The 19,940-nt window shown below is 30.4% G+C and overlaps 5 protein-coding genes across 6 annotated transcripts; 4 read left to right on the forward strand and 1 right to left on the reverse strand.

Moving 5' to 3' along the window:
• The first annotated feature begins 1,725 nt into the window (after nt 1-1,725).
• Nucleotides 1,726-4,062, forward strand: LOC108917357 (venom acid phosphatase Acph-1). Its single transcript, XM_018723908.1, has 4 exons — nt 1,726-1,895; nt 1,951-2,058; nt 2,488-2,727; nt 3,160-4,062. The coding sequence occupies exons 1-4, from the start codon at nt 1,752-1,754 to the stop codon at nt 3,808-3,810; spliced, it is 1,143 nt and encodes a 380-aa protein (XP_018579424.1). The 5' UTR covers nt 1,726-1,751; the 3' UTR covers nt 3,811-4,062.
• Nucleotides 4,063-9,242: 5,180 nt separating this feature from the next.
• Nucleotides 9,243-12,036, forward strand: LOC108917466 (venom acid phosphatase Acph-1-like). 2 transcript variants are annotated; one of them, XM_018724083.1, is made up of 5 exons: nt 9,243-9,333; nt 9,391-9,461; nt 9,726-9,833; nt 10,372-10,611; nt 11,272-12,036. In XM_018724083.1, the coding sequence occupies exons 1-5, from the start codon at nt 9,264-9,266 to the stop codon at nt 11,920-11,922; spliced, it is 1,140 nt and encodes a 379-aa protein (XP_018579599.1). In that variant the 5' UTR covers nt 9,243-9,263; the 3' UTR covers nt 11,923-12,036. The 2 variants fall into 2 exon arrangements, with proteins under 2 accessions (XP_018579599.1, XP_018579598.1); XM_018724082.1 differs by having other exon boundaries at nt 9,247-9,461.
• Nucleotides 12,037-12,630: 594 nt separating this feature from the next.
• On the forward strand, nt 12,631-13,859 carry LOC108917468 (lysophospholipase-like protein 1). The gene is made up of 4 exons (XM_018724085.1): nt 12,631-12,862; nt 13,026-13,147; nt 13,207-13,351; nt 13,436-13,859. Exons 1-4 carry the CDS (start codon nt 12,784-12,786, stop codon nt 13,774-13,776), a joined length of 687 nt encoding a protein of 228 aa, XP_018579601.1. The 5' UTR covers nt 12,631-12,783; the 3' UTR covers nt 13,777-13,859.
• A 649-nt stretch (nt 13,860-14,508) lies between these two features.
• LOC108917467 (lysophospholipase-like protein 1) lies at nt 14,509-15,619 on the forward strand. The gene is made up of 4 exons (XM_018724084.1): nt 14,509-14,658; nt 14,793-14,914; nt 14,974-15,118; nt 15,203-15,619. Exons 1-4 carry the CDS (start codon nt 14,580-14,582, stop codon nt 15,541-15,543), a joined length of 687 nt encoding a protein of 228 aa, XP_018579600.1. The 5' UTR covers nt 14,509-14,579; the 3' UTR covers nt 15,544-15,619.
• Nucleotides 15,614-16,476, reverse strand: LOC108917469 (proteasome maturation protein). Its single transcript, XM_018724086.1, has 3 exons — nt 16,373-16,476; nt 16,110-16,268; nt 15,614-15,934 (listed from the first exon to the last, which is right to left on the reverse strand). Exons 1-3 carry the CDS (start codon nt 16,373-16,375, stop codon nt 15,671-15,673), a joined length of 426 nt encoding a protein of 141 aa, XP_018579602.1. The 5' UTR covers nt 16,376-16,476; the 3' UTR covers nt 15,614-15,670.
• Nucleotides 16,477-19,940: the final 3,464 nt, after the last annotated feature.

Below are 19,940 nucleotides of genomic sequence, written 5' to 3' on the forward strand. Positions count from 1 at the left end.
AAGATAATGCCAATATATAAAAAATTTTGTATGATCTGTGAGTAGGTATTATGAAGTTATTTAAACTATACAAAACGTGTTTGAGCAGGACTTAACTTGACAAATTTTTAGTGTATCAGTAATTGCATTAAATCGTATGTTAAACAATCTAGATTATTATCAATATTTAATCAAATAAATTCTTATAAATACAAAAAATGTACCGGATGTCTATAAGTAATGTTACATTGCTTCTTTTAATAATAATCCTTTGACGCTTCTAGATTATTGTTTTGAAATAAACAACAAATAAATATGTTTATAGATAAGACTTCAGGAATCTGCAAACTGATTTAGTTATATATAAAACATTCCACAAATTCCATACCCAGGAAAAATTTACATCTACGCACTATAGATAACTAGATATAAATAAATATTTTGAACTCTATTTTATTTTTTTAAGTAGAGACATATTCTTATATATATTATTATTTACTTACGGTAAATTTTACTTTTCGTTCTGTTTCACTTGATATACAGTGTGTCCAAAATTATGGAACAAAATTCATATTATTATTCCAATTGAAATTTTTAAAAAAACTCTGAAACAGGTCAGTTAGTAAATTTGTCACTTTTTGCAATATTTTCTATTTTTTTAATCGCCACGGTAGCGCAGTCGGTCGAGAGTGCGGTGGCAAGCATTTCTCGGCTAGGCTTCCTACTCTGGTCCGGGTTCGATCCCCGGTGTCGGCACTGGCAATGTCGATGGATAATGGGTGTTTGTCCGCGTCTTTTCAAGTGTAGCCCCCTTCCGCACAAGCCTTTGGCTTTTGGATTTGGGGGTTGTCTCATTTCTGTGGTGTGTTTTATGTTTTTTATGTTTTAGCCATGTTTGACATACTTATAACAATACTGACAATTTATTTGAATAGGACGCTTTATATTTTATAGTATAAAAGATGAATTTAGCGATAAAAGGTTATACCTATTTTTTTGTCACAGTTGTCAAAAAATGTAGGAATTAAATGAAAACAATAATTTAGTAGTTTTTATTTTATTACAGCAAATGTTCAAGGTGGCCCCCATTAACCATTGCACAATGCCCAGTTCAGTGTTCAATATTATCAATTATATTTTGAATAACATTTGGTGTTATGTTTCGAACTCCTTCTCTAATAGATTTTTCAATCCTTCGATAGTGTCTGGTCTGTTCACATACTGCTTTTTAGATAACTCCACAAAAAAAATCCAGTGGAGCTTAAATCAGGGGAGCGTGGTGGCCATTAAAATGAATTATGATTTTTTTTAATGATGCGAAAAAGACAAGAGATATCTGTGATCTTATAGACCTGTGTGCATTCATTCAATTTATTATGTTTGGAATTTGTTTACTAATAAACTTATAGTAAGTAGATGATATTTTAAAAATTAAATATACTAAAGGAGAGGGAAATATTCATTCAGTACTCTACATTTAAAAACTTCTACGGAAAATTAGGAAAATATCATCTCATTTCTGTATATAATCAGACAAAGTTGTCTCCTTCTAAAGGATTATCGAACTCATAGTTATTTATAAACGATTTTAATTCTTAATATCGAGTTTAATCCAAAATTGGAATGTAAAAATCCTTTTCAACGTTATCTTCGCAATTGATTGATATCTTGGCTAAAGTTAATCCCGACTTTCGCGTATATATAAAGGATTCCAAAGATGCAGTCTTCACTTTAGTTGAAAAATTGTTTCAGTACCTACTTAGGTGGAAACAATGTTCAGTTTCAGTCGTTGGTTAGTCTTCCTTGCACTTGTAGCCGCTTGCTACTCAAGAAGACTCAATTCGCTGCCAAGGAAAAATCATATTATGGGTCCTGAAGTATCAGTCAACGAAGAAACCTTAATTTTGACCCATGTGGTAAGTTGTTTCTTCTGATATAATTTTGGTATGTTAATTTCGTGATTTCCTATAGATATTCAGACATGGAAATAGAACAGTTGACAACAAAGCTGAACTATATCCAAAGGATCCCTATCTGGAGGAGACTTACCAACCTTACGGCAAAGGACAGCTAACTAACGTAAGGTTCAATTTTTTTTTTTGATAAAGTTTGTATGGAATGGACTTTTTTTTAAATAGCAGCCCTAGTTTTTGGGCTTTTTCCTTTGCAAACTTTGTAAAGGTGTCACCACTAAAATTTAACCTTATAGAAATATTCTTTTGCCATTCTTGTAATTTTTAAATATGCATCATTCAATTATTTTGGATTTAAATTGATTCTTCGGAAGGAATGTTGTTAAAATAACACTTATAAGGACGGGTAAAAGGGTAATCTTTAATTTGCTATGTCTTGAGAACGACTAGAAATAAATATTTGACATTTGATAATGCTTGATATGTCTTCAAAGGCAATTTAGAACTGATTCATACATACATTCATGTACTTTTCGTACGTGTTATGATACATTCATCAAAAACTAATTAAACTAACGAAATATTTTTTATTTAGGCAGGGAAACGGAAAGAATTCTCTATAGGTACCGCATTACGAAGCAGGTACGACTATTTTTTGGGGGACCAGTACTATCCTAATATAATTGAAGCAGTAAGTACTGACTACAACAGAACCAAGATGTCCCTTCAGTTGGTATTAGCTGGATTGTTCCCACCTCAAGAAGACTCGATGTGGAAAGATGGGCTCTACTGGCAACCAGTTCCTTACAATTATCACCAAAGACATCAAGATAAAGTAAGTTGCAACATCGTATATGTCATTTTTTAATGAATTTTTGGTATTTGAAATTTCCTTTGAATAGCTTCAATACCATTGGTATATATGTCGTAGTGCGGACTGCACTACACCTGCATATTTGAGTTTAGCGTCAAAAGTTACTCCCAGATCTTTAAACTTATCTGTGCGATTTAAACTATGTCCATTGATGTAAATAATTTCAATATTATTAATTTTTTATGTAAAAAACATGCAGGTCGTGCACAATATCGTTAATGAACGAAATAAATAGCGAAGGTCCCAGTATTGGACCTTGAGGGACACCCGACAAAAAAATTGATTTATATCTTAGGTATTGAACAGACTGACTTCTACCACACAAGTACAATTGAAAAAATCAACAAATTGAACAAATGAACAGCTTTCCAATATAAATGTATTTATTTGCAGGTGTTACTGGGTACCCTTTGCCCTAAGTATCTGGAACTCTACGACGAGGTCAGCAATTCTGCCGAGATGCTGGAAGAATTCGCCAAGTTTAAAGAAACATTCGACTATATTTCGGAACATACCGGTCTGAAAGTGACGAGATTTTATGACGTGTACAACTTGTACTTCGGGATTTCAACGGAAGAAGAATGGGGATTCCAGCTACCGGAATGGACGGAAACTGTTTGGCCTGAAACAATCACCACCCTGGCTATCAAGGACTACTTCGTTGCTATGGCGAGAACTGAAATGAGAAAAATGGCCACTGGTTACTTCCTGAATAAGGTTCTCGAGGATACCAAGGCTAAAATTTTCAGCAGCCTGCAACCCGGAAGAAAGATGCATCTGTATTCTGCCCATGAAAATAACATCGCTGAGCTTCTGATATCTCTGGGGGTTTTTGAACCACATGTGCCAAACTATGGGGCTTATGTCATTCTTGAGATACACCGCGTTGATAACGTGTACGGCGTGATGATATTTTATGAAAATTACGATGGAGACGGGCCTCGAAGACTTAAAATGCCTGAATGTGAAGTTTTCTGTCCGTTGGATAAGTTCATGACCTTAGTTCAAGACTATATACCTCCAGATGACCTCTGTGGGCGGTAGTATTTTAGCCAAAATTAGAATAATAAATTTGAAGAAGAAAATGCCAAACATGTGAAAGAATCTCCAATTTTTATATGTATACGACTTTTTGAAAGTCTGAGTAAAGTTTTTTTGGTCCTAATTAGATGGTTTGAAATAATGTAATGTATTGGAATTTCAAAGAAATACTGATATCACGATTAGAAATCTACTTGTATATTTAGTAAAAAAAAAACTTTAAACAATGTAATTATATAATATTTGTCACTGGAATTCGTGTTTCAATACACCCTTCAGCTTTTGTTTATCAAAAATATATTATCAGATGGAAATAAAACAAAATTTTTATTTATATTTCTGAAATTCAACAATTTCTTTAAATATTTCTTTTGGGTTGCAAGAAAATTTCCTAAAACTTTTGTCTGTTCAATTTGTTCCTAAATAGAAAGACAAAAAAGATAAGGGAATTATTATGTTATGTGTACATAGTATAAAATAAAATACCTACGTAAATATAATAAGATAATGATTCAGTACGTATAAGCAGTAGCAATACAGCAAGTAGCCGTTATCGTCATTTATTTGGTTTTGTGGTTTTCCACAAAATTAATTCTTTGATCAGATATTTTCTGTACTAATTTTAAAATTTCTCAGAGAATAAATGTTTCCTGTATTATACCACAAAGCCAATTTGTAGATGATTAAATTAACAGCTTTACACCTATTGTTGTCGCTCTGTATCTTAATGAATGGAAATTTGACTTATTCTTCAGACAAGAAACATTTTGTAATAATTATAGATACATATTAGGTTATATAAACCACTATTAAACATTGTTACTTTAAGAAGAAACCGTTTCTAGTTTTGAAAACGAAAACAGATTGTCGAAACGTTAACCAACTGGACTAAGACTTTCAGATAGTTGACTAGGCAAATATAGTTTCATAAAATAACACTTGTCTGATTTTTTTGTTTAGTCGCGTCTTACGTTTATTTTACCCCACCGTTATCAGAAATAATATTATTCATACAACGTCATAATGATGAAGTTATTTCCTGTCAGATTTTGCAAGTGAGCACGTGCCAAATGGATCAAACCAAAGTACAAGGAATTTGTTTATGGTAAATTTTCGCTGCTACTGGAAAAAACTAATGTTATCTTCTACTTCCTCTTAAGATGTATGGCGCCTATTTATTTTAAGTTTCAAAATATGTTATTTTATGGTTTCCTGGTTGTTTCCTCACGTAATAATGACGATTCGTATAATATGATTCAGCCTCTTTCCAGTTCTCCCGAAGTTTAAGGATTGCAAAGGTTTACTTAGTCTCTGAATATCCAAAATTGAGTCCTACAAATACGATTCATTTTCAGGACTGTGCCAAGGGAAAACCTACAAGATGCAGAGTCTTATTGTGTAATTATTGTCATGGTCATGGGTTTTTCGGATTGAATGATGAATGATATATTTTTTATAGTGAAAATGCACAAAAACACAAATATTCTTATTGGAATCCCCTCAGACCTCTCTTAATCCCGACGCCACTGGTTAATATTTGTTCAAATCGTTGAAAGATCGTAATAATGTTTTAGGAAAAATTATTTTTGACGAAAAAATGTGCCCTTAAGAAAAAATCTTATATACATAAAATTGTTAGTTTATAAAAATTCTGAAGTTAATAAAATTATTATACTCAGATTCTGCAGTTTGTATAATTTCCTTGTGTCTTTGTCAAGATAAAAATATTGAATTTAGGGATATAAGTGTATTAAAAAAAAGGTAATTAAAATTTTGCAAATTATAAATAATTATTATTTATCGTTCATTTTGTAATAATAGCAAGTTGATATTTGAATCTCCTTCAATAGTTAGATATTTACTGAAATATGTTAAAAATAGTAATTCAAATAAATTTTCATAAAAAATGCAATTTCTGTCGGAAATCAAATCACTTTTTAAGAAGAAATGGTTGCATGTCACTGACTTAATACATTTAAGTGGAATCCTTTGCGATAAAAGATGTTCACACGTCATCATAGAAATATTTTTTTTACAAAACATTGGTACGCTACTAATGCTAAACATTCTCTTTATTTTTTCGACAGTCCAAAATTGAACTTCCTGTTACACCTCACAACATTTATCCGGATCATTTGCGATAATACTCTAATTCAATGAACTGATTAATCACCAATTGACTGTGTTACCGTCACTTATTTTTTTCTTACAGAGACTTCCCCATGATTCTTATTTCGTTGACATTGCCTGCTGCGATGCGGTTTAAAATTGCTCCTGGTTACACAATGGACAATAATTATTATGGGAAAACTGGAAGGTACTTTTATTAGAGTGAACGGAACGGAAATGACGACGCAACAATTAATGTCGATGCCAGTTCCACTGGAGCACAAAACTTTCTTGTAATTTGATGCAAAATTTTCGATGACATAGTAATCGTCCTTCATAACGTTGTCTTTAGTAGTAATAGCTGTTGTTCTTTAATATCTGAAAGTAATGGAGTGGTGAAATGAGGTGGGCTCAAATTTCCGAACTACGAAACGTCAGCCATCATAGAGGGAAAATATATACGTCGGCATTTAGAATATACAGGGATTCATTGTGAAACAAAAGAAAATTTTGGCAAAAACAAAACGTAGAAATTATAGAGTGATTTTTCCCATATAAGTTTTTTTATAATAAAGTACATATGGATCTTATTTCAGAAAACACTGTTTTAATTGAAGGCAACTGACAACAATAATTATAACAAATGCTCAAATTAACATCATTCATTCACAAGAACGATATGTATTTCTCTAAACACAAATTTGATTTGGATTAACGACTTTCCAAATTACTAGGTATCTACCCACTGATTACTAACGTAATTTGAAAAACAAAATTCCAAATTACTGATGAGATATTCATATTTACTTATGTAAGTTCCGTATATTAATGAAGATATAGATATATCTTTTAATAGAGTAAAAGCTTTTCGTTTTACATTTTAATCTCTGCTCATCAGATCTTATTCAGAGTGCTCCACAAGAAAGACATTTGGAGAACATATCTAAGATTAAAGAGACTTTTTCTCATCTAAATTTAATAATGCCTTCTGTATGTACCTATTATAATATAATACAGTTTGTTAAAGTTTTAAAAAATAACGTTATTCCTCTAAATATTTTCTGAACAAATGACCCTTTTGCAGTAACAATATCTGAATAAAAGGTTATTCAACGTAAAGAATCTAAATTTCAGTTCAAATCAGTGGCACTACTTTTACTTTTTTCAAAAATTATGATACCCCATTGAACGAAACAGGTTATATTCTCTGAAAAGTATATTCGTGTTGGCTTAATCAAATCTAACAGATTTGTTTCTTGTCCTATAAAATATATCTACAATAAAAATACATGTTGAAAATAATCACCATTTTTAATTACAAGTAATCATTTAAAAAACTGTCCTTATTTGAAGATCATTGAATTAGATGCGAACCTACCGAGATAAACAAAATGAGAAAAATCAGATGTGAATACAAGTCATTCCTCTAAGGAATTTTATGTTACTAGTACCATTGGTTTTATAGAGTTGCCAATATGCCAAATCTTATTAAATCGGACAAAAAGTTTTAGATTTATGTGGACCAGCTTAGTATAGAGGTAAGTTGCTCTATAACACCATATTTTAGAGCCCTCTATATGCACTTGGTCTGTATTTTTCACTTACGAATAACTCTGTATATAAGTAATAATACATATATTAATTTAGAAATTACAATATCCAATGGGACAAAATCCCAATTATAAGATAATGTAAAACAGAAAAATACATTAAATATAAAAATATAAAGTACTACACAAAATAGAGCAATCAAAATATGAAATATAAAGAATATTGTTTTCCAATATTTGTCCATATACTGATAAAGCTGACTAATTTCTGACTAATGAACAAATATTTTAATTTCTATGTTTCAGGGATAATGTAAAATAATTGATTAATTAGGTATCTAATTAAATGTGGGAAATATAGCAATAAACTGCAATATTGCCCCTAGTTATTTATTTATGGCGTAATGTTAATATTTTTCTGTTTATTTAAGTATTTAATTAAATCAAACTTTGTACCGAGTGAATCAGTCGAGGGTTGTTATTATGAAATTATTTTTATTTAATCAAAAACTCACATTGTAAAAAAGAAAATAGGTACATAATAAAATTCAAAATACTATATATCTATATACACTATATATCTTCATATTAATATTTTTTTATATTTCGAAAATGAATCTATTTTCATTCTTAAAGCTGGACACAAAGGTTAACTGATTAATTTTTTAATTTTTCGTCAAGCCGCAAATTATGAAAATAAGTATACAGAGAAAGAACTACAGTTTTTGAAAAGGATTGTCTTTTATTTCAAAAGGAATAGAAAACACATGCCAACACTTTTAAATTCGGTCTTTTTGATTTTTAGGTTTATCAGAAAATATAGCACAGTATTTCAAATCCCAAAAGATTCAACTTACTCTTTATCTTCTAAAAGTATACCAATACATAGAAAGTGTATACAAACTTGGAAAGGATATTTGAAGAGAAAATAAATCAAAGAATAAGTAGAATACACTTTTTAATACTTGCCACATTGATACCATGAAAATATTTTTGATACCGCTGACTGCACCAGCCTCTGTTTACAACAACTGTTGAAAAAATCTATTTGGAAAATATTTGTTCGCTAGTAACTCTTACCATAAAAAACACACTTCCATAATAAAAACTAAACTAGATAATTAAAAACAAATATTTTTGATGGAAAATTTTTTTTAGATAATTTCTAATGTACAGTTTTTTTAAAAAAATGTGTACTATATTTTAAAATTTGAAAGAATACTTTGTTAAAAATGGCTTTTGACTATGTGACACAATCCATATCTGAAATTAATTAGGTATTAGAATTTTTCATAACTTTCAAGGTAATTTCACTGTTACCAGAGAAATTAGAATTAAAATAATATACGTAGATTGTTTCGAGTAAAAGAATTACGTAGAATTTTCGCTGAAATGGAAATTAATTCACAATACTCTTGAAATATATTATACCAGTACACATTATAAAATTTCTCATTTGTTACTAAATTTAAGGAAGGTCGGCCACTTTGCAAATCTCGACGAAAGAAAAACCACAGACTATATACTGACTCACTAGCAATTTTAATTCATCAATTCTTGAAAGCGTGTGATCCAGTTTTACTATACCTACTCGTATATTTACTATGGAAACCGCAAACCAATCACGTAACTTTTAGATAATCTAAAAATCATTTATGGTTTTATTATAGCAGAAAATCCTAATTCCTCCATGTTTCGTTAAAACCACTTGCGTAAACGAAAATTAATATATAAATGGGGATTTAATTGTACATTAGCATCATTTCAACTAGACCACTTCTGTGCTAAACAGTAAAAATGAAGTCTCTTGTCAGTTACTTGATGCATCTTAGTGCGCTACTGGTTGTTGTACGGTGTGAATTCTCTAGTAAGGATTACGTCGAAAATCATTTGTATGATAGTGCTGAAAACGATTACTTTTCAGATGAGGACGACAGTATAGTCTTTCCATCTGATCCAGAGGATAATCAGAATACTTTGGTGCTGTTGAATGTGGTAAGTGAGTGTTTTATTACTTTGAAATACATATCTAATACTTTTTTGCATTTTTTTAAATTATTAATGAGAACTTTCCATTATAACATAATAAACAAACGGGAAAAAAAACAAAATCGAAAAGCAGATTTTTTTCTTATTTTGGCGATTTAGAAATTCTATCTTTTATTCATTTCATTATTCCACACAATTTTTATTAAAAATCTTCTGGAATATATGATCATATTATAAGCAACAAATTCTAATAGATTCCGGTTTTTTTAGCTCTTTAGGCATGGTAATAGAACTGCTGATAGCCAAGCCGAGCTTTATCCTAATGATCCTTACTTGAATGAAACATATTTTCCCTATGGCCTTGGACAACTAACAAATGTAAGTACAAGTAGAAAGAGGTTTGGAGAACGACACTGATAAAACAATGTTTTATAAAAGACAATAAACAGTTTACGTTGGACACTTTTTATAGTCCACAGCTGTACAGTCAATATCTCGAAAGCTGGTTAAGGCTAGTTATTGAATTAAATTAAATCAAGCAATTATATTGTAATTAAATGTATGAAATATACAAGTATTTGCTTAGTATAATTATATCTTGTTCGATAATCAAATCTTAACAAGTATATACTCTAAATTCTATTCATAAACCTATTAAAATAATCGACGTTGAGTTATTAATGAATATTAAAAAGGATTCTTTATCCTTATTCTTCATATTCGGTTTAAGATTAACCACATAATTTTATTATACATCTTTTTATTTATTTATTTTATCTTTTGAGCAAAACTTTCTATTTTTGTCAAATAGATAATATCTAACATTTTTATATAAGAAAAGAAAAATTAGTGTTTCATTTAACCTAAAGGTACATTTCAGTCGACAATAAAATTTTTAATTCTGTTTTTTTTTTAGGCCGGAAAAAAGAGGGAATTTTCTATTGGTACTGCTCTCCGGAAGAGATACAACAACTTCTTGGGCGAATATTATTACCCTCAAGTAGTAGAAGCACTAAGCACAGATTATAACAGAACTAAGATGTCCCTACAACTAGTTTTGGCTGGGCTCTTTCCGCCAAGAAAGGAAGATATGTTGCAACCCAACATTTACTGGCAACCTGTCCCATACAACTATGTCCCGCGATCACAAGACAAAGTAAGTTAAAAGCACATGCGATTTCAATCGAAATACAAGAATCTACTAAGGTGAATCAATGAAATTTGAATATGAACATTACTATTTGGAAATTTATTTTAATCATAGTATAAAACTGGAAGGATAAATATTGATCCAACATTTTTATAGACAATTTTATTTGAGTTTTGTAATGAAAAGGTACAACATTTTGATAGATTTTCAAAAATAATTGTTTTTAACATGGTGTAACAGAGAAAATAGTAGAATCGACGCTTACAGGTTTTCCCAAACGTAACCACAAGCTTGTAAATCCTATGGGCCCATCCATTACTATCCAGAGTAACTAAATTCGACCGTAGTAAACTTCCCTTTTTCGAAATAAAGTCTCTATTCAAATTTTTGAAAAACTGCATTATTCTGATAAAATAGTCCAAATACAAAAGAGTTACAGTAAAATGAAGTCATAATTTCCCCAGTTTAAAACCTTATTGGATCGAATTTAGTATCTATTTTTGTACTATTTTACATTAATTATTTAAATCCACTCAAATTTTAATATTTTTTCCCAGTCCGAAATTTTTTTCACTTATTTTTATCGTATATTCCGCTGGTAAAATATTACACACTAATTGTACTGTACATAATGAAATTCTAATAGATATTATTTTCTACTTGTAGCTTCTGATCGGCGTACAATGTCCACGTTACACGCAAATTTACGAAAAATACAGCTCTTCACCGAAGATGCAGGCCACATTCAAAAAATTTAAGAAGCAATTCGACTACATCTCGAGGAACAGTGGTCTAAACGTCACTAGTTTCCTTGATGTGTACCAGCTATACTTCGGACTTTCTACGGAAAGTGAATACGGGTTTATTCTTCCAGCCTGGACGAATGCAGTATGGCCAGATACCATCGTAAATTTGGCCATCAAGGAATACTACGTCTCCATGGCCACTACGGATATGAGAAGAATGGCAGCTGGATATTTGCTCAAGAAAATAGTAGAAGACGCCAAGAGAAAGATTGTTGATGGCAACCGCCTGGGAAGAAAGATTCACTTGTACTCAGCTCATGAGAACAACGTGGCCGAACTCCTTATATCTCTGGGTGTTTTCAAACCTCATGTTCCAAATTACGGAGCATACGCCGTCATCGAACTCCATAAGATTAGTAATCAGTATAAAATTAAAATTGTTTATGAAAATTATGATGGCTACGGGCCGGAAGTGCTCAAAATGCCTGGCTGTGATACTCTGTGTCCTCTGGATCGGTTTGTGTCGTTGATAAAGGAGTATTTTCCTTCTGACAGTTTGTGTGGAAATTGATTCATTTGTGATATACTTAGACATGTACAATAACTGTAGATAGTCAATTGCTTTTATTTATTAATTTATTTATTTTTATTTATTTCCAGCAGGTAGTCTGTAGTTAGGATTTTTATAAAGAAAATTTAATAAATTTTGTATTTTGATAAAACAAACTCTTTTATTATTTTCACAAAATCATGTTCCTATTTTATAAATACCTACTGCATCAATTTATAGTTTACACTTTACAACAAATAGAGAAAAAGATTAATAGCAGAGCATTAGTAACGGATAATTACAAACACAATTTCAGGTAATAATCTCTGTTTCAAAAATTATTATACTTAGAAACGTTGAGTGAGGAAATATTAACTACTTCTTCACTCAACGATAGAAAGGAGAAATGCATACCCTCAAAATTAACGAATTAATAATATCTTACCAAAGCTAAAGAAAGTTTAAAAAATGTATAAAGTGAGATGATTATAAATACAAGGTGTCGCATTTGGAAAGCTAGAGAAAATTTATAAATAATTGGTATCGTAAAATGCAATTCTAAATACATTTACTTAATTTTTGATGAATACGAATTAACAGTGATTAACGAATTTCAGAAATCGTTGTATATAGACAACCAGCAATACAATACCAAATAATTGCAAATTGTCTGAACTTCTATGCAAATAGTGTAAATATTACAAATAATAAACACACATCACACATAAATTAATATGTAATGTCTACCTAATCTATGTAATATGTGTGTACATAATATTCGTGTAATCGTGTACATTATGTATTATATCTTGCATTTTTATTTTTTTTTTCAAAATTTAACAGGTTAGATAAGCATATAATTTCGAATTTTGTTTATAAGAAATGTCATTAGCAGCTCTAAGCATAGTTAAGCAAAGCAATAAGGTTAGCTCTGCTTCTGTAATTTTCTTACATGGATCAGGTAAATAAAATATATTATATATTTGTAATTTAATATGTGTAAGTCATTTTATTGAGGTTAGGGATCATATCCTTGAGAGGTATTTCTATAAAAATTGGAAACAAATTTTTTAGTAGTCTAATATGTACAATGATATACAATTTGCAATTGCAATTCTTTTTAGGATTAACTGGACGTTATATATTACATTGGATAAAACATCTTATGGGAGACTTTTCCTTGCCTCACATCAATTTTTATTTTCCAACAGCCCCATTACGGCCATATACTCCACTACAAGGAAAAGTAAACAAAGGGGAAAAATAATAGTAGTAAACTTAAAACTAAACAATACTGATTTTTAGTTAAGCAATGTGTGGTTTGATAGATACGATATTACACCAGATGTTCCAGAACACAAGGAAACTTTTGAGTCTATTGGTGGTGAAATGAAAATATTTATTAATAAAGTTGTCGAGTCTGGTGTACCTCTTAACAGAATAATAATAGGCAGGTACTTTAGTTTCATAAAAATTGCTCTGTTGCCTTTTTGTCTTATTAAATGTAAGTCTTAGTAAAAACGAACATTTTCAGGGGGATTTTCTATGGGAGGAGCTTTAGCTTTACATACGGCTTATCGTTTTAACCCTGGACTAGCAGGTGTTTTTACACTCTCATCATTCCTAAACAATAAATCTGCAGTTTTTAATGAACCTAAAGCATTAGAAACACCTCTATACATGTGTCATGGCGATAGAGATACATTAGTACCTATATCTTGGGGCCAAAAAACTTATAAAGAACTAACGAAAATTGGAATAAGTGGCAAATTTATTCCAATAGAGAATACAATGCACGAACTAAATAAAAATGAGATCGAAGGTCTTCTTCAGTGGATCCAAAAGATATTACCACCACTGGAGTCGGACAAATAATTATTGGCTCCCATTTTAAACCAAAAATGAAAATTATTTTGTGATAGTTCTTATACTCGTAAATATAAAATATGATAATTGAATTATAATTTTATTCATAAAACCATAATAATACAAAATTTCCATTAATAATAATATAATTATCTACAATAAACCTACAGAACGTTCCAGCATAGCATAAGGTTGGCCGGATACTTCCAAAAATTCTGGAATGTTAAATATACCTTGGTCCAATTTCCAAGTCTCTAGTATCAGTCAATACATCATGCATTACATTAGATGACAATTTTTTGGGTAGATTCTAGCTCCATAGCAATTCTTAACCCTGCGTGTAGTCCTTGAGTGTTATGGTCATATTTATTTTATCTAAATTATTTAAAATTTGTATGATTGTATATACAAGGCGTCATATTTGAAAAGCTAGAGAAAATTTACAAATAGTAAAATAGTAAGTATACCTATGGAATTTTTGAATAGACTTAAAGTATAAGCAAAAATTGATACGATAGTTTTTTTTGTGGGATTCAAGGTTATGGTAAAATGCAATTCTAAAATATCCTTTCTTAATTTTTGTTGAATACAAATTTGAACAAAACAAATGACGATTTTCAGAAATCGTTGTATGTAGGCAACCAACAATACAACTCCAAGTAATTGCAAATTGTCTAACTTCTATGCAAATATATAAACAGCAACACATATCACACATGTGTATTATATCTTGCATTTTTATTTTTGTGCTCAAAGTCAAAATTTAACAGGTTAGATAAGCATAAAATTACCAAAAATTTTGTTTATAAGAAATGTCATTGGGAACTCTACGTATAGTTAAGCAAAGCAATAAGGTTAGCTCTGCTTCTGTAATTTTCTTACATGGATCAGGTAAATATACTACTTGCAATGTAATATGTGTAGGTCATTTTATTGAGGTTAGGGATGAGATTATAAAATATCTATTCACTATTTTTAATCATACCCTTGTGAGGTATTTCTAGCAATGCAATTTTTCTTTTTAGGAGACACTGGCCAAGGTATATTGAATTGGATAAAATTTCTTACGGGAGACTTTTCCTTGCCTCACATCAATTTTTATTTTCCAACAGCCCCATTACGGCCATATACTCCACTACAAGGAGAAGTAAACAATGGGGAAAAATAATAATAGTAAATTTAAAACTAAACAAAGTTGATTTTTAGTTAAGCAATGTGTGGTTTGATAGATACGATATTACACCAGATGTCCCAGAACACAAGGAAACTTTAGAGTCTATTGGTGGTGAAATAAAAATGTTTATTAATAAAGTTGTCGAGTCTGGTGTTCCTCTTAACAGAATAATAATAGGCAGGTACTTTATTTTTATAAAAATTTACCCTGTTGCTTTTTCTCTTATTAAATGTAAGTCTTAGTAAAAACGAACATTTTCAGGGGGATTTTCTATGGGAGGAGCTTTAGCTTTACATACGGCTTATCGTTTTAACCCTGGACTAGCAGGTGTTTTTACACTCTCATCATTCCTAAACAACAAATCTGCCGTTTTTAACGAACCCAAAGCATTAGAAACACCTCTATACATGTGTCACGGTGATAGAGATACGTTAGTACCAATATCTTGGGGCCAGAAAACTCATAAAGATCTGACAAACATTGGAATAAATGGCGAATTTATTCCTTTACAGAATACAATGCACGAACTGAAGAAAAATGAGATGGAAGGTCTTCTTCAGTGGATCCAAAAGATATTACCACCACTGGAGTCGGACAAATAATTATTGTCTCATTTTAAACCAAAAATGAAAATTATTTTGTGATAGTTTTTATAAATATAAAAAATGATAATCTAAATTATAATTTTATTTGTAAAACCATAATACTACATTTTTTCTAATAATATATCTACAATAAACCTAAAGACCGTTCCACCATAGCATGAGGTTGGCCGGATATTTCCAAAAATTCTGGAGTGTTAAATATGTCTTCTGGTCCAATTTCCAAGTCTCTACCAGTCAATACATCATACATTACATTAGATGACTGCAAGAATGGTAAACGGCCAATTTTCTGGGCAGATTTTAACTCCATAGTAATTCTTAACGGTGCGTGTAGTCCTTGAGTGTTACGGAGGACTGTCATATTCATTTTATCTACATTTTTTCTATACTGAAAATACATATAGAAATATAGTCTTTTAATCTCAGATACAAAAAGTCTTGGTCATTATAAAATCTGTTAGAAGACTGAACATTGCACCAGCAGTGTGAGAGTAAATTTAATTTTAAATTCATAAAGTAGGTGTGTCTCATCAAAATTCTCCCATCACTAATATTATACTTACATTTAATTCGGATAGAGCCACAGGGTGGGACGCATCTACGCTGCATCTTGCAGAAGCCAATCCATTTGTCATTAAATCCGGCACACCTAAAGACCCTTCATGTATGTCAAAGCTCTCAGGTAAGCTGGGTTTTGGTTTTACTGAAGGAAGTGCAAAACTCTGAAAAAGTGATTGTATTTAGTTTTCAATTAAAGTAATATGTAAAACTAAGGCAAAGCAATTTAAAATGATTAAAGTTTATATTAAATATAATATATACAAACCATTTTTTATAAATTTTCAATTAATTGCTTATTTTTCACAATTATTGTTTAGCACTGCTGCACTCGCTATGATTCGGCAATCTTATTTAGCTTGGAATGTCAAATGTGAAATACTAAATGTCAAATGCAATGTCAAATGTCATTGTCTGATGTCTGTCATCTGAAAAAAAAAGCTGGGATTGGAAGTGTCCAAAGCATCGACTACAACTTACACTGCATAACTCTAGAGTAAAAAATTGGTGTAAGTTTCAAATCACTTCTGCTGCTTTGAAAATTTGGTGTTGTCGCTTAAATAAATATAAATTTGAGTTAAAGGGAACAGGTAAGTGAAATGTAAACACGTGTCAAGTTATCAAAACTGTATGTGATAAAAATATAACAAAATGTTTTGTAAATAATCAAAACAGAAAGGAATTTTATTCATATTTTTAATGATACATTTTCTGTATTTATCATATTATATTTTTGGGTCACATATTTATAAAAACTTTTTTACTTATTTTTTTTTTTTAAACTAATTATCCACTTTTTTTGGTAATATTCATGATTATTAATTTTTAATATAAAATTTTCAATAAAAATACAATATACGCCCAAAAAAACTAAGTATATTAATTTTATCTGAAGAAAATATTGTCTGATTCGTTGGTTTCTTCAGCGTGTACAGGCTGTGGTGTGTTACTAAACAACGCTTTAATAAAATATTTATCATTGTTTTTGCTTTTCAAATAGTTTCGTTCACTAGGTAATTCTTTGATATTAAAATTAGGTAATGCTACTAAAACACCAGATATTAAGTTTTTGCCATCAACGTCAGCTGTATCTGATTCTTCATTAGCCTCCTTATTATTTTTGATCGCTGACATTTGAAATTTACTCAATGTTGAGGGAAGCTGGAGATAGATTTTCGGATTGCTCTCATTTGAAGTATTTTTGGTCCTTTCAATATAGTGGGCATGTTGCACATCATAATTTTTAGCCTCATTATGGGTATAAGGGATAGTGTTTTCCTGCTTTGTAGAATATTCTCTGAGGTACTTGAATACATTTTGTGATGGACGAATCTTGTAGTAAGTAGAAGGCAATTTTTCATTAATGTTATTTTCATATTTCTGATACTGAGTGGGGTACTGTGACCTTATTTCCTCATTGTCGTCATGTGGGTGATTTTGACTAGCTTCATTTTTATAAATATCGTAGAAGCTGGGAGCAATTCCGAAAAATCTTCGAATGTCTCTACCATTGATAAAAAACGCTTGGGCGACTATTAACGTATTTGAAATATAAAATAACAATATCTGGAAAAAAAATGTTCAATTTTAAATTCATATTAGAAACTAAATACATGTACATGCAAACACTCATCGACTTAAAATTCGATACATTTGTTGAGTAAAAGTTTAAATGTTAAGAAAGAATGAGTCATTGTTAACAAATAAAATTAACACAGAATCATGCAGTCAGAGCGTCTTGAAGTTGAGAAAAAAAATTAGAATATATTTTTTCACCTGTACATTGCACGTTGCAAATCTTTTAACAAGGCTCAAAACATGGACTTAAAAATTGATAATATTATTCACAAGTTATAAAGAAATAATCAGATTAAGATGAGACGATAAAAATTATTATTCTTTAAACTTATGTCGGTGAGTGTATATTACTTACAATTTTAGTCATAATTTTGTCAATTCGACTTGTTACTGACATTGCTACTGAAAGTAAGAATAATAGTTTTCTATTTATATAAAATATGGAGAACTATACAGTTACTTACATTTTGGGGTATTGAATAATAGGTATATGCATAATAGGTACCTACATAATACATAATAATTATAGTCATGCATATGTTAGGTACTTTCCAAAATGTAACTTTTTATATGGACGTACCTATACCTTATATTTAATTTTGGTAAAAGGAAACATCTCATATTCTAATTATATACGTAAAAAGCACTTCGCTTCTAATTGTAAATCTAAAATTTTTGTAGTAGGTATCTATATAATTTTGTATTTTCCAGAAGAACTCATTAAAGCTTCCTTATTTAAGTGCTCTGATTAAGAAAATAGTAGGAGCAGGGTGCTACAATAAGAAATTATAAGTGATTTTTCCAAAAACCTCTTTATTTCTATCAATAAAGCAAGACTTCAAATTCCAGAAAAATATAATTTTAATTGAATGGGATTAAACTAAAATTCGTTTGCTGTTTCCCAGTTCTAGACAATAATGACATTATGACATTGCGTTTATAAATAAGTTTTTCTTATAAGGAGTGATGAGTTTTATGATCCCCCAGGAGGTCCAATTTCAATTGACCTCCATACAGGTACTTAGTTCTTTCCATGAAGGACTGAATGTGGAAGATGAAATCAACCAAAGGAGATAATAATATTCAAGGAAGTTAGTACTATGGATATAATTAAAAATTATGTTAGTCAAAAATAATAAAATACCCTCTATTTTGAGAAAAAATTACATGATTGAAACTGAAATAACCTTATCTGATTTTAAGTACCTATACAGTTTAAACTAATAAATAGGTATCTAAATACGTGCACGATAAATCAATCAATTGATTGTGTGTGTAGATTTGATATATCTTAAGTACTGAGAACATTATTGTTAGATTCATCTTAGTGAAATTAATTAAGACACCAAAATAAGAATTACATTTGCCTATTTTTAAGACTTTTGTAGCACGTGTACGTCAGTCATTTCATTACACATAAGCTGTTTTAAAATACGATGAAACATCGACAGACTTTTTTTTAATTTTTTATTTTTCCTGTCGAGGATTTTATATAAGTCTTTCAGATCTCAACTGAAGAACCAAGAAGTTGGCAGTATGTACCAGGTTCGGTAGCAGCTGACGCAGTAACTCGGCATTGAAATATTTGAAAAACTTGTTCCCATATTTATTTAGCCATACCCATATACAGGTCTGGTCGCCCAGTTGAAGAATGAGAGCGCGGGTAAACGCGGCACAAACACAGCCGCACTGGGCGACCTGGCCATAAGTTCAGTTGTCAACAAATGGCCTAGCAGTGCAGTACAGCAATGCCGAATTTGGTGTGATTCAGATAATTTTAATTTACTTCCTTCTATTAATCATTCATATTACAATTGAGAAAGGGAGAAATAAGAGAGATTTTTTTGTTTACTAATATTATTACAACATGGCATTTTGGAGACCTTTTGAAGCGGAATAAAATGAAATTTTACCATCAATATAATAAAATTGTTTGAGGACGTAAATAATTAAAATATGCTGTTGGTTAAATGAACATATAATAGAAATTTTCTACACATTATATCTACAAATTATTATAAGTTTTTACCTTTAGCAGAAAACTTTTTTAGGGATGCCTATGAAACTCATTAAATTTTATTGCTAGGCGTTTTTATACATGTTTAACTGACTTCGGAAAGACTTTAATTGAACTGATCTAAGGCGTGTTTTGGTTCCGACAAAGAAAGGTTCTGGGACGGTTCAAATTTGTTGATAACATATCTAAAGTCAAGACAAACTAACAATACAGTTGGGTAACTATTCTAAACTGTTCTATG

Source organism: Anoplophora glabripennis, unplaced genomic scaffold (assembly GCF_000390285.2).
Source record: "Anoplophora glabripennis isolate ALB-LARVAE unplaced genomic scaffold, Agla_2.0 scaffold4, whole genome shotgun sequence".
NCBI lineage: Eukaryota > Metazoa > Arthropoda > Insecta > Coleoptera > Cerambycidae > Anoplophora > Anoplophora glabripennis.